General features: G+C 40.6%; 1 protein-coding gene across 2 annotated transcripts in view; it reads right to left on the bottom strand.

Annotated features, from left to right (window-relative positions):
• OTOG (otogelin) overlaps nucleotides 1-15,272 on the bottom strand; it is an 84,652-nt gene extending 69,380 nt beyond the window's left edge. Inside the window, exons 1-6 of one of the 2 annotated variants that reach the window (XM_086612939.1) lie at nucleotides 15,227-15,272; nucleotides 13,549-13,761; nucleotides 11,781-11,946; nucleotides 11,150-11,224; nucleotides 4,354-4,397; nucleotides 3,537-3,690 (exon numbers count right to left, since the gene is read on the bottom strand). In XM_086612939.1, coding sequence (XP_086469065.1) covers nucleotides 3,537-3,690; nucleotides 4,354-4,397; nucleotides 11,150-11,224; nucleotides 11,781-11,946; nucleotides 13,549-13,761; nucleotides 15,227-15,257 — 683 coding nt within the window. In that variant the 5' untranslated portion in view covers nucleotides 15,258-15,272. The remainder of the gene's footprint in view (nucleotides 1-3,536; nucleotides 3,691-4,353; nucleotides 4,398-11,149; nucleotides 11,225-11,780; nucleotides 11,947-13,548; nucleotides 13,762-15,226) is intronic. The other variant, XM_086612940.1, reaches the window with a different exon arrangement.
• Between the last annotated feature and the right edge of the window lie 205 nt (nucleotides 15,273-15,477).

Below are 15,477 nucleotides of genomic sequence, written 5' to 3' on the forward strand. Positions count from 1 at the left end.
CCATAAATCCCTTCCAGGGACCCTTGGGCATTGCCATATGGAGTTTGGTTTGTTCCTGCAGCCCAAGGATTACAGAAATCCTTCACCCCTACAACTGGATCACACATGAAGAGCAGGAAAGCTCCTGCTGAACTAGCATTGCTAGTTCAATGCTAAAGCAATGCTAAAGCATTGCTGAACTAGACAAAATAATTACACATGCAACTTGATAGTGGCCACTCTGCTGCAGTCATATGGTTAATAAATTTCAAGACATACACCCACACAAAAGAGTACCAAGTAACCACCAAAATTCCAGCTAACCCTCAACTGTCAGTTTGAAAAACTATATACATTTTATATACAGTACAGTTTTTTTATACTATATACTACAGAAGGTATAGAACAGCCAAATCCATCTCATGCTGCAGTCAAGGGTAAAAATCAATGGGGGAAGTGAGAAAACACAAGTAATTTTCTTCAGGAAAGTGACTGTTTTTCTTGACAGCAGCAATAACAGCAGGTTTTAAAGAACAATAAACAGAAGCTGATTTTTTCCAGAGATCATCATCAGTCTGACTGGACACCATGGAAAACTAACAGACCAAGACAGGCTCAAACCAGTATATGTCCATTTGTGGTAAACATGTCACATAGTATGCAGAAATACAGGAAGATATTTCTGTTTTTTTCTCTCTTTTTCTCTGTCTTTTCTCTTTGTTTCTTCTGCAGTCTGATTAAAGTCTCGGTCTTCATGTCAAATCACCCACATTTGGTATAGTTAAAGAGGGAAAAATCAGTTGAATCACAGCAACCAAGAAGCAGAAAGTGTAAGTCAAAGATTGAACTTGAAAAATTATGAACTGGGTTGTAAATAGAATAATACTTACTTTTCTGGAATATAGCATGGAAATATAGGAAATTGCCACTTAAACAATGACAGATGAAAAACAGTGATAAAACAAATAAAATCTTAAAAATCACTGAATATGTCAGCAAAGCAGGGAGGAACAACATCAGAACATGTATTTCAGGAGAGTTAGTGGTGTACCTTAATCACTTGTAAAACAGAGGGAAAGTATATGATAATAATTTTTATACTATAAGAACTGTAACTCATAGAATGGAAATGATCTCCTGTAAACTTGCAAGTGACTTATTCACTGCAGACTAAAAAGGAGGTCAAATGAATCATACTCAGACAACTGCTACTTTTCACTTTGATTTACTTATTTTTTATTTAATTTCCATTTCATGCAATTTGCACTAGAACGTACTCTAAGCAAAACAAAGAAGGAACGTTAGAAACAATGAAGTATTTGAAAGAATATTTCACTTTCCAGATACTAGAAAAAAATAGATTGCAAAATAAAAATATTGCCTTCTTATATTCTGTGAATACAGGTTCTATCCCTGTCTTTCTGCATTAAGTATCTTTCTTGGTATCACTGAAGAATAAACATCCCACTAAACAGATTAGTAAAACCCTTCCTCCTGAAAAAATGTAGCTTCCTATACAGGTTTCTTAATGGTGACATATTCATTTTTCTATACTGAGTTTTTTCATTAGTTTACCTAAATCAACTAAAACTAATCAAACATGTTAAACTGATTTCGTTACTGCTTAAATCAGCTTAACTTACAGATAATGAATGAAGCTAAACTGAGGCAAGATCTCAAGCATGAACAAAACCATGAATAAAGGAACGAAACTAATGATTTCAGGTAAAGGACTAATGTTAAGATCAAAGAAATTCCATGGCTGTTTTACCCTTGGTAAAATGGACATATCGCCTCAGTTTGGTGTTTCACCAGTAAGAACTGATCACCTAGAAAAGTGATTTTGAAGTTGCACAAATTTACAGTCCATTTGATTCCTGTACTACTTCAACTGTCATGAACATAGGACAAGGTACTGCTTGGAGGTAATGGTATTTGTTCCATCTTTCTCTTCCAGCAATTTGGGTTTGTCTTACTGTGATGCTCTGACTCATGTGGTCAATCTGCAGTACCAATCATTGGAGTGGTGCTCAGTGACTGACTTAAAACATTAGGGCTATTCATATCCAACCGCTTCTATTCAAAAGAAACTATTGTTAAAATAACTTGGTTATTTCCTGGTTCAAATCCTAGGCTTGTGACACCGTTTCCTAGTTCTACCTCAGTTTAGCACTGAGGATAAAGTCCTACAAAATGAACACGCCTCTCTCCCTCTCAAAAAAAAAAAACCCAAAAGTTTGTGCCAGTGTCTCTAAAGGCAGCGTACAGCCATAAGAAAACAGAAATAAGTTTGCCACAGTTACGGTAAGTATGGAACTTCTTTATTTAGTATTTTTGTCTCTAGGAAAGCGTAAAACTCTGCCCCTTGTAGCTATACACAAATGTATTGTCATAACTGTGGGATCACCAATACTTGACACTAAGCCTTCCAATGCTAAAAGGCATTTTCACTGCTTAAATTCCAGAACTGACTTACACCAGGAAGCAGTAGAAAAGTTCACAATCTCAGTGGTCATGCACAGCAAAATAGGTCATATAAACTTTTCGTTCTCTGCTGATTTGCCTGCCATACAGTGCTGCTGAATGTAGCCATGGGCTTTGAAGGGTACCTGCCAGGTCCAACCAGATGAGTTTTGGCAATTCTGAAAATGTCTGCCTCCAGTTAATTTCTAAGTGCTATCTTAGCACTGCACTTTTTCACCATGGTATCATATTGTGAGTTGGACTAGTTACGAGTTCAATTTCACGTGAACAGTTCGACATTTCATGCTTCTGAATGTCAAGGTAAAAACCAGAAGTCTGTGTAGCCATCTTTTACCATGACACATAAAAACGAGTATGAGTCCACAGACTTCCACTCAGCTGCTTCAATCCAGCTCAAGGATTTGGCTTTTACTCTTCGTTTTGAGGAGGCTCTCAAGGCATAAACAGTAATTTTAGAGTGACAATACTCCAAAACTTCAAGCTCTGTGCTTAAGAGACCAAATCCCATCAAAACCAACATTAACTTAAACACATAATTGCTATTCTTATATTCAAAAAATCTCTCAGCAATATAGAGCTTGATTCCAAAACACAACAACGGCACATCTGTATGTTTTCAGCATAAATGCCTGAGACTTAAAATATCCTTTAGAGGCAGAGAATATTGCAAATAATGCCTAGGAATGAAGAAACAAGCCTCCCTCAGTGAAACGTTCAAATAAGAGATTAGATATCTGAAAAAAAATTATCTAGGTAAACAGGATTCTGCAGTAGTACAGGGACTGGATCAAATAATTTCAATGTCCTTTCTATATTCCTGTTTTTTTCATTTTATTAGGGTGAGGTATTGGACCTTTGGCTCCATCTGTCACTTGGTTTACCATTTCTTATGCCTTCAGTGGCCCATATCGTTGTGTGGTAAGCCTTCACAAGTTGGATGCTCACACCCCTTGACACCTCATATTCTCCAAGTAGAAATGTGGTATGTCCTCAGCAGAATTAATTACTCAATCACTACTGAAGGTGGTCATCTATGTTTGTGCACCAAAAGATGTCAATCTGTCTGTACTCACCCCGGTGGGCAGACACAACCCGAAACACAAGGAAGGTGTGCTGAGAAAGTGAGGTTTAGCAGCTGATTCTCACAAGTTCTCTCTCTGCTGAGTTCAGGATCAACTTGTGGATTACTGCAGTTAATATAAATCTGTCCAACTGGGCAGCTGTGTACTGGGGAAAAAAATTGACAAACACATTAGTGCTCACACCAGAAATTTTGTATTCACTAACAAATATGTATATGTATATTGCCTGTATCTCCAGAGTGTAATTAGCTTCATAGAACTCCTATAAATCTCATACAAAATACTGAAATGACATATTCATTTATTAAGGGACATGACTTTCTAAACAGTAAGCCAGGAATTAGCCCTGCAAAATGTAAATCCAAAGTACTACCAATAGAGAAACAGAAGTCAACAGAAAGTGAAAATTTTGAGAAAGTTTGAGAGCTGGATGTGGCTTTCCATGCTGGAGCCGTTGACAAGGAACAAAACAACTCTATTGCACAACTGCTTTTGAGTTGTGCAGCTGTTTGTCATGCAGCTAAGCTTGTTTATATTAGCAATCTAAAAAAATTAATATTTTAAAACACTGGCAGAAAAAACGTTGCTGAGACTTAACAGCATTTTGGCCAGTTGTGCTGCTGCTTTGCACTAGTCTTGCTTTCAATCATAAAAATATATAATTCCTAAATTACAGATCCCCTCCTGCAAGTTATTCATTTGTTCGTATTGCACAATCTTCTACTACAGATATGGGGTCCCACAGAGATTGAAGGATACGTATTCATTAGACTTTAAGTATCTTTTCCCACTCTCTCTCTTCACTCACCTATTATGTTGTTATCACAATTCATTACTCCATCCCTGCAATGGCTGCAATAAAAATACATTAAGATTTAATGAGAGCCAGGAAGATCCGAAATATAAATATTTTCTGTTTAATAATGAAGCATACAGTATGAATCAATACCAAATACCTGTATAAATATGTTTACATCGAACACAAGAACTATGGATAAAGTGTGTATTGCCTTAGCATCTAAAGAATACTAATTATGCTTCAAATTTTTGCTTTCTGCATAACGTTACTATGAGTTAAAAAGTCTGGGCTGACACAAAAATACATACAGAACTACACCACTATACTGCTCCCAAAGACATCAGTGCAGTAAGAATAAACTAAGCCCTGTACATAACAGAATCATCATTATCTAAAACAAAAATGCAACGAGCAACAGCAGCAAAGCAACCCTAAACACATACGTATACGTTACAGCAAAGGCTGGGGAAGTACTCATATGAACATTCTTAACACTATTGTAAATGCTCCACTTTCCTCACCATCAGCTTAGAACTCTGCTGAAAAGCAAGGCTAATAGCCTATTACTGAAAATCTTGACAATATCAACAGTCATCCCACAGCTGAAGGTAAAATCCCAGTGTTGAGTATAATACAATCACAAGCTATTGTGACTCCAACAATTTTTTGTACTGAACTGGAATAACTTTCCCCCAAGTAAAACACAGTAACAGCAGATTGATAACTTTGTCTTTTCTCAACTGCTCCTAACATGGATCATGAACAAATTATCCATCTGAAAACATCTCACAATATCATGAATTTCTATCTGATTTATAACAAAATGATGTTTCTACTATTTTAGTTTCCTTGGCTCACAGGAGGAAACAGTGATGCAGTTGCTAATTTTTTATCCTCATGCTGTTTCAAACTACTTTTGCTTCAGCAATATGATAGAAATCTGGAATAGGAACCTACTGTGACTATTGTTAAAACCAACCTCAATGACAGTTCACAATCAGAATCTAAAAAAATTCAAAACAATTCTATGCTAAACAAGATTCAAAATTAAAATTTTCAGTTAGTGTATCATAAAGCTTGTAGTATGTATATCCAGTCACACATGAAAAATATCACACAGACAGGAACAGACACAATGTGTTTCCCCCTGCATGACACAGTTCAGCAAAGAAACAAGCAAACTGCATAAAATTCAACCCTAACACGATACTGTGTGCAGGGAAGCACTGAACAAGACAATACTGTCTGCTCCTGTCTAATTCCCACCAAAATAGTCCAGTACTTTTTATAAACGGTAACAGATCTGATAGCAACTCATTGTCAGGGAAAAACATAGTAGCCCTGGCTTCATTTTGGGTTCTGTGCTTCACTGGAGGATTGCAGCCCATGAACTCCAGCACTATTCTCCCACTCTTTTCAAATGGCTAAGATGTCCCCAGCGCACCTACTGCTAGTCAGAAGATTCAGAATCAAACTCTGCGTGTGCTACAGCCATTCTGCTGTCATGTCTGGAGTTGTGAATGTGACCCAAAGCACCACAGAAAACCCGTCCTAGCTCAAGGACTTCACAGTGTAACTCAGCCAACAGGCCAAGCTGCACCAAAGGGAACTGACAGGGAGGCAACTCAAATGCTGACATAATTTTGGTATCACAATGAAAATATTTTGAAGAACTGGTTAAAACCAACATAAGAGAAAGGGTATTCCATAGACAAACATGAGAAGAAATTCCAGTCTGAAAGTGGAAGTTCCAAAGAGGAAGCACTTGAGAAGAAAAAGGACAGAGAGAGCATAATAAAGATCTTGTTTCTAATAAAAATGGTGACAGACAGAAAACCCAATACATGGAGTGTATTTTTTCCTAGTTCATCCACACATAGTCCTACACGATTCCTAATGTATTACTTAGCACAAGGCACTTCAGAGGAGCTGACGGTCTGTACCTCCATGTTTGAAAGCCTTTCCTCTCAAAAGATCTCTACAGTCTTGTTAAAACGCAGCAAGTAAATGTCATGAATATATATGAGAGACAGTTCTCTTATTTTGTCTCAAAGACTGGTAGTTGTAAACCTTTAGATATATTTTAATTAACACATTTACATCAAACAAGCTGCCAAATCATAGAATCATAGAATCGTTAGGGCTGGAAGGGACCTTCAAAGGTCATCTAGTCCAACCCCCCTGCAAGGAACAGGGATATCTCCAACTAGATCAGGTTGCTCAGGGCCTCGTCCAACCTGGCCTTGAACATCTCCAGGGATGGAGCATCCACCACCTCTCTGGGCAACCTGTTCCAGTGTTCTACAACTCTCATGGTAAAAAATTTTTTCCTAATATCCAACCTGAATCTACCTCCCTCTATTTTAAAACCATTACCCCTTGTCCTATCACAACTGGCCCTCCTGAACAGCCTCTCCCCATCTTTCTTGTAGGCCCCCTTGAGGTACTGGAAGACCGCTATAAGGTCACCCTGGAGCCTCCTCTTCTCCAGGCTGAACAGCCCCAACTCTTTCAGCCTGTCCTCATAGGAAAGGTGCTCCAGCCCTCTTATCATCTTTGTGGCCCTCCTCTGGACCCTCTCCAACTGGTCCATGTCCTTCTTATGTTGGGGACTCCAGAACTGGACGCAATACTCCAAGTGAGGTCTCACGAGGGCAGAGTAGAGGGGGAGAATCACCTCCCTCGACCTGCTGGCCACGCTCCTCTTGATGCAGCCCAGGATGCGGTTGGCCTTCTGGGCCGCAAGAGCACATTGCCGGCTCATATTGAGCTTCTCGTCCACCAGTACTCCCAAGTCCTTCTCCTCAGGGCTGCTCTCGATCCATTCACCACCCAGTCTGTATTTGTGCCTGGGATTGCCACGACCCAGATGTAGGACCTTGCACTTGACCTGGTTAAACTTCATGAGGTTGGCACGGGCCCACCTCTCCAGCCTGTTGAGGTCCCTCTGGATGGCATCCCTCCCTTCCAGCGTGTCGACGGCACCACACAGCTTGGTGTCATCGGCGAACTTGCTGAGGGTGCACTCCATGCCACTGTCCACGTCACCGACAAAGATGTTGAAGAGGGCCAGGCCCAACACGGACCCCTGAGGGACGCCACTCGTGACCGGTCTCCACTTGGACATCGAGCCGTTGACCACTACTCTCTGAGTGCGGCCATTGAGCCAATTCCTTATCCACCGAGTGGTCCATCCATCAAACCCATGCCTCTCTAGTTTAGAGAGAAGAATGTCGTGCGGGACAGTGTCAAAAGCTTTGCACTAAGTCCAGGTAGATGACATCCGTTGGTCGACCCTTGTCCACCGATGCTGTCACCCCATCATAAAAGGCCACCAAGTTGGTCAGGCACGATCTGCCTTTGGTGAAGCCATGTTGGCTGTCACCCACCACCTCCTTGCTCTCCATGTGCCTTAGCATGGTTCCCAGGAGAATCTGCTCCATGACCTTGCCAGGCACAGAGGTGAGGCTGACCGGCCTGTTGTTGCCCGGGTCCTCCTTGTTCCCCTTTTTAAAAATGGGGGTTATGTTCCCTCTCTTCCAGTCATAAGGGACCTCGCCAGACCACCACGACTTCTCAAATACAATGGCCAGTGGCTTGACAACTTCATCCGCCAGTTCCTTCAGGACCCGCGGATGGATCTCATCAGGTCCCATGGACTTGTGCACCTTCAAGTTCCTCAGATGTTCCCGAACCTGCTCTTCAAGTACAGTCGGCGGTGGTTCATCCTCACAGTCCCTGCTAGTTCTTTCCACAGCTTGGGTGGTAAGACAAGAGGCTTTATCAGTGAAGACTGAGGCAAAAAATTCATTGAGTAACTCAGCCTTCTCTATGTCCCGGGTAACCAGAGCACCAGTATCCTTCCGGAGGGGGCCTACATTCTCTTTGGACTTCCTTTTGTCCCCTACATACCTATAGAAGCATTTCTTATTGCTTTTTATATCCGTTGCCAAATTCAATTCCTTCAGGGCTTTAGCCTTCCTCACTTGATCCCTGGTCACTCGTACAGCTTCTCTGTATTCCTCCCAGGCTATCTGTCTCTGCTTCCACCCTCTATAGGCTAACCTCTTCATTTTCAGTTGGTCCAGGAGCTCCTTGCTCATCCACGCAGGCTTCCTGGTCTTTTTGCTCGACTTGTTGTTCGTCAGGATGCACCTCTGCTGAGCTTGGAGGAGGTGCTCCTTGAATGTGGACCAACTTTCCTGGGCCCCTCGTCCCTCCAGGGCTGCCTCCCATGGCACTTTGCCCATCAGGTCCTTGAAGAGGCCGAAGTCCGCCTTCTTGAAGTCTAGGGTACAGAGCTTGCTGAGTGGTTTCCTTGCTGCCCCGTGGATCTTGAACTCCACCATGTCGTGGTCACTGCAGCCAAGGCTGTCCTTAAGTTTCACATCGCCCACCAGTCCCTCCCTGTTGGTGAGCACAAGGTCAAGCATGGCACCCCTCCTTGTCGGCTCCTCTATCACCTGCAGGAGGAAGTTGTCGTCCACGCATTCCAGGAACCTCCTGGACTGCCTGTGCCCTGCCGTATTGTCTCTCCAACAGATGTCAGGGTGGTTGAAGTCCCCCATGAGGACCAGGGCTTGTGACCGCGAGGCTGCTCCTATCTGGCTATAAAGCGCCTCATCTGCTCTGTCCTCCTGGCCAGGTGGCCTGTAACAGACCCCTACTGTAACATCCCCTATCCTTCCCCGTCCTCTAATCTTGACCCATAAGCTCTCTGTCAGCTCGTCCTCCGACCCCAGGCGAAGCTCCACGCACTCCAGCCGGTTGCTGACGTAGAGAGCGACACCCCCTCCTCGTCTCCCCTTCCTGTCCTTTCTAAAAAGCTTATACCCCTCCGTGTTGACACTCCAGTCATAGGAGTCGTCCCACCACGTCTCCATGATGCCAATAAGGTCGTAGCCCTGCTCATGTGCACGCATCTCCAGCTCATCCTGTTTATTTCCCATGCTGCATGCGTTGGTGTACATACACTTTAGCTGGGCTCCTGACAAAGCCGACTCGCTGGCTGGAGCGACAGGGGTTCTCTTGGGTGGCAGCGTAAGTTCATTTGAACATACCCGTGATCCTTCCTCAGCCTCTGGACCCTCGGTGCTGGCACTGGCGCCATGCTGACAGCGGTGGGCTGAACTGTGCTCCCCCTCCCCCAGCAATACTAGTTTAAAGCTCTTTGCACAAGTCTGGCAAGCCTTTGTCCAAGCACCTTCTTCCCTTTCTCGGTTAGGTGCACGCCATCTGCCCCTAGCAACCCAGGCTTCTCGAAAATTACCCCATGGTCAAAATACCCAAAGCCCTGGCTGTAGCACCAGTCCCTGAGCCATGAGTTAACCTGCCAGATACGTTTGGCCCTTGCAGGTCCCTGCCCCTCGACTGGAAGCACTGATGAGAACACTATCTGTGCCCCAGAGTCCTTGACTGTTGCACCCAGGGCCCTGAAGTCCCTTTTGATGTTTTTCAGGTTGCTGACAGCTGAATCCTAAATAACTCCACTGAAATCAACAGAAGGATGATTTTCACCTCCAGCCGTTTCTAAAAAACATGCATTTGTGGATGACCACATGATCAGTGCGCATTCAGCCAAATATCCACCATAGTGCTTAATATAGTTAGCTGAGCTAGACCCTTGAGGAGGAGGATGAAAGGAAACAGATCAAACAATCTACCAGGAAAAGGTCCTTCCCATGACTGCCAGTACTGTCTGGCACATGCTCCGTGAACAAAAATCTCCAGGAAGGCAGGCAACAGTGCACCCAGACTATGCACAGCTCCATATGCAGAATGGGTTGCCTGGTACTCTCCAGGGAATCTGCCCTAAGGTAAAGATCAGCTAACTTGACAATTAATATACAGATTTATAACGATCAGTATTTATGGACACCAGGGTGCTGATGAGAGTGTGTTTTTATTAAGTGTCCTTGTTGCAATAGGCATCTGACAATATTGATCTCTGATATGGCCTCGACAACAAACCAAAGCATTACACTGATGTATCACACACATGATTTGGTCTGTTCTGCTTCTAACTGAGTACTGTGCTTTTAATTAACTGATACAGGCAGTGAGAGCTCAAACATTACTTCAAGATAAAGGATTCTTAAAGCTTGTTTTTGACAGAACTCTTTGTCCACATGATTGAATCTTTTTCCAGACAAAAATTTTAAAAAGGATGCATCTGGCAGCAGCCACGATAGTTTAACAAGTTTTCTTCTTCAATGTCATGACTATAATGATGCAATTGGAAGACCAAGAGAACAAGAACAAATGCTAAATGTAAGGAACAATAACAGAGATGCTTATGTACCTTTGGCAGCAGTTGACAGTTATTTATGTTGTTTCTTAGTTGATAAACCACATTGCTCTTTTACACTGATTCTATACTAGCAGAAGACAGATTCTTAATAATTCTTCATAAATGGATTTACAATCTGGTATAGGGAAGGAGAATAGCAATGAAGGTCTAGCTGAACAGACTTGAATGGACAGTCAGGAAACGTCTGTGGTTTTCGGGAGCTCTCCACATTAGTATGGATCTACAAAATGATAGTGGCTTTTCTCTTTAGTTTGTGCTTCAAACTGCATATTGGATAATAAGCACAGCAGCCTGAAAACCTAAGTTCTAAAGAAACTCTGTCCAAACATGCATAGAAAAGCAATGTAGGTTTATTCTGTATGCTTCATTAAAAAACCACCAAAGTAACTACAAAGAAACTGACAGGCTAGCCAGAATGATTTGACAGAGCTCTTTAAAAAGAGACATCATTTATTCAGGGGGAAAAAAAAAAAACACAACAGTTTTGCATCTTACCATTTGCCCAAAGATGTCATAATATTTTCTCCAGAGGGATAGTCAATTCCTTGAAAATAACATGGGCATTCGTTTCTGGAGTAGACAAAAAAACCCACAAACAAGTAACTGTGATTAACTCAAACTGAAGGGAGAAAAAAATTCCTATTGACTTTGTTATTGTTATTGTAAGTTCAGTTGGTTGCTTTGTTGGTTTTGGTGAGGTTTTTTGGTTGGGTCAGTGAGGTTTTTGCGGTTTGCTTTTTAAAAAAAAAAATACAAGAAATTGATCTCAGCAACTACTGATACATACTGCCATTTAAGTCGAGTGCATTCCAAACCAAACCAGTAACAAAGCAGAACATCTACACAACAATGGACACCTTTCATATCTCTTATATGCCACAAACCAGACAATATGTAACAGCTAGCTTTGGTGATGTTGGATGAGTGTCAGTACTACGAAAGAGTTATTTTTGATCAACACACAGGTTCTGTATAATTCTAAGATCCCACCAAATTTACAGATGAATATATCTACAAGGTTACATGTTTATAGCTTTTCACTCTGACTTGCAAATGCAATGATCTAAAATAGTGAGCGTAACTAATAGATAGCGAGTGTAACTAATAGAACTGCAACTTTACCTACCTCTGTACACATTGTTCAGTCTTGGAATTCAAATACATTCCAGAAGGACAAGCACAGCCTTCAACACAATCACTGCTGCATGTCTCTGGCACAGACAGCGCTTGGCAGGTTCTGCCACAGGTAGATACACAAGTACTGTACTCCTTTGTATCTTCACATGAAAGAGCTGTCCAAATGAAACAAATCTCTCAAATTACAGAGAAAGAGACTTAAGTACCTCCCAACAGTTTTTTGATAGACATCTTTATTCTTTCATTCCAGTCACATTAAATTCCATCAAAATTGCAATCTTGGCACTATGCTGTGTAAACTACACAGATGTAAATCCACAGTAATAACAAGTACAATGAAGTTTGCACAGTTAATCCAGATTTACACTGAGGAAACTGAACAGTTGAAGCTTTTTTCCTTCTAACTCTGAAAACACTTGGCTTTTGTGCATGGGCTTTGGGAAATGGATAGCATCTTAAAGAAAACATTAAAAGCAATAAATAAAACATGTACTTTGTAGATGTTGCACAATACCATCTTAAGTTTTCTTATGTCTGTATCTCTCCATATATCTCTCTCCTATAAAGCTCTACTTAAAAGAAAATAGACCTGAAGTTCTTGAAATACTATAAAGATTCATACAGTTTAAACCCTACAAGCATGACTTTTAAAATATATTCTAATAAAACAACATTTGCTTCTAAAAAAGCAAAATAAAATTAAATAGTTTGAATGAATCATTCAGTCATGGTGTACACAGCCACTCATGCCATATGACTACAAGCAAGCCAGTCTTTTTAGACATACATACAGGTACTCCAGCTTGAGATACTTAAGCTGGACCAACTTTCCAAAATCATCTTTATCAAGCATTACAACATAGGTAATTACATGATGTGATGAAAACTACCAGATGTTAAATTCTTGACTGCCCCTTAGAAAAGATTTTCAGCCTTGTCTATGGAGCCAAACGTACTGAAACCTCAGAGGTGTCAGTTCAGCATTGTTTTATAGAGTTTCTGAGCCTGTAATTTTTAAAAGCATGTACATGAAGGCACTACATGTCCTATCAACATCACAAAGTTCATAAAAACTAAAGAATCTAATAAAAAGCTAAAGAATTTAATAATATTATCCCACTCCTCCACTTCCGAGACATTATAGAGCAGATAACAGATATCATTCTTTGGCCATCTCTACACTATCTATATTCTTCCATTCATTTAAAATTGAATATCAACAATTCTCTTCACTTATTTCAGCACTCTATGTATTTCAGTGTCACCAACAGTAAGAGAATAAACTAAAAGGGACTGTCAGACATCAGAAGTTGACAATAATCCACCTATAACCATCATTTTTCATCTCATTCATGTAAAGAATTAGATAAACCTAGCATCTACAAGGAAAAGAACGAATCTATTGACACAGCACATGAATAATATCAACATGGGTATGAGATATTTAAAGCCATAAAAGATTTAGACATATTTTAATTCTGTATATATTTGAAGCCCTCCAACTACTTCAAAAAAATCTTTGCATTGTTTAAGTCAAAATAACCAAGTCAGTCAACTATAAGGAACAATGCTCTAAAACCACTGGTACTAATTCTAACTTGACAAAAAAAAGAACCTTGCCCTGTACACAAAAGATTGTGCTAGAACTAACCCTTTTCTCATTTAAAAGATGATATTAATTTAATTTTATTTTCTAATTGTCACTCTAAAGTCCTCAAACAGTAATTATTTAAGACTAGAAGTGAAAGGCAACTCACCGCAGTCTGGGACACCTCCTCTGAAATCTATTATAACTCCAAATCTTCGGCAATGATGAGCATAATGGGCCAGAGCAGAGCAAAAACAAATCTGTCCACATTTGCAGGTGTCTCTTCTGCACTGCTCAAAATAGGGAACGGGACTCAAATAGGGGAAGCATGGAGCAAAAAGTTCTTTCGTAAGGACGCTACAAGCTTCTGCTGCATAAGAGGCTATACAAATAACAGATTAAACACTGTTTCAGTGAGGAAGTTTTAAAAAGACTTGGAATAAAAACTGGCTTCTATACAATGCAACTGATCATGGTTATATACTATTGCCATATATATCTTTCCATCTTTGCTATCTGTACAACTGTATGGAAGGACAGAAGAGAGGTTAGCTGCTCGTAGTTTTGAACTTGTTCTGAGATTGATTTTAAGGTATTCAGAAAACTTTACAATACTCAGACATTGCCTACATACAGTTTCCTAATCTTTAAACTGATTCATGGATGTGGGTTAGGCAACAGATGCTACACTGCACCCAGTGTCTTTCAGAAAACATAGGATTACATTTCTCTTCAGTTTAAGTCACTTCCAGTAACTACCTTCAATAGGTCGGTATTTTAAAGAACAATCTGTTGTTACCTATTGTTTGAGTTGCATAAGGCTGCAACCACACTCAGAGCTGCTAGATCAGGGCAGCACTATCACACGGGAGAAGTATCAAATAGTTACCAAAGCAGCTCCAAACACAGCACTCATCTGAATATTCTGATTCTGAATGCATTAAATAATTGTGCAATAGTGGTCAAAATAAATAATATGTTATATTAGCATACCCAGAAAGAGATAAATTTGTATTTCCTACAAAATAAGAAAAATCCATAAACTAGGATTTTCAAAATTCCTTTTCCAGAATTTCTGACTTCCTGTACAGGCCACTTTTTTCTACATTCTTGTCCAAACCCATTATCAAGAATGCAGCTTCTTAGTTCTGCATATTGTATCAATACTCCAAAGACGGGATGATGAGGTAGCAGGAGAGGTGATGATTTCCTAGCACTGCTTAAATTACAGGCAAAGCCTTAATCAACCTCTCTATCTTGCTTAAAAGTGTGTAGAGTCCAAGACAAAAAGTGGTAGGAACTGTGAAATGAATATAACTGATAATTTACAAAGATCATAATTATTAAAGGATGTCTTAGCGACCATCTGTGGTCCTGACACCATCAGCAGCTAGCGCCATTCCCCAACTGTACCCTTTCAGTTGATCCTAAAGGCTGGCAGTGCGTAAGCATTTCCCCTACTCATTCTCCTCCATAGCAGACAACTGAATCAAACGTCTCGTTTGTTCAGTATTTTCAAAAATATTTACTCCAATACTTTTGAGTCTCCATCTTAACTAGTAGGACCACCAATACCAGACATACTACAAGCCTCTAATGCATGTCTAGCTTTACACATTGTAATTGCATACCAGAAATAAAAAGGAGGTATTTCAAGTGTCTCTTCAAGTATCAGAAAATACACTACATGATTTGTTAGGGGACTGAACTCAACAAACGCTACCTAAGTATTTACTTTTTCAGTGGGTAAGGCTGGTTATTACTTTACCTGATCCAACCACGATAATCAGCACAGATGTAAAAGGCAGAAATGCATTTGTCAATAACAATTGATGTTCACTGCCTACCTGCCTGCAGATGAATATCACACGGATCCATTTGCGAACTATCATGCACAAGAACACATGCCGATGACGTTTTCCATGTGTTTCCAAACAGCTCTGGAGTGCTTTCAGTTACTCCAACTGGAGATCTTTTACAAAACAGAATTCAGTCACAAAAGATACAGTGAATTTACAGAACGGTCTCAATCCTCCCACCCGCTTCAGCGAAGCTGATTTAAGCTCCCCTTCCACTGCTCCATATTCTCAGGCGCTGT

Source organism: Tauraco erythrolophus, chromosome 6 (assembly GCF_009769465.1).
Source record: "Tauraco erythrolophus isolate bTauEry1 chromosome 6, bTauEry1.pri, whole genome shotgun sequence".
Classification (NCBI taxonomy): Eukaryota; Metazoa; Chordata; class Aves; order Musophagiformes; family Musophagidae; genus Tauraco; species Tauraco erythrolophus.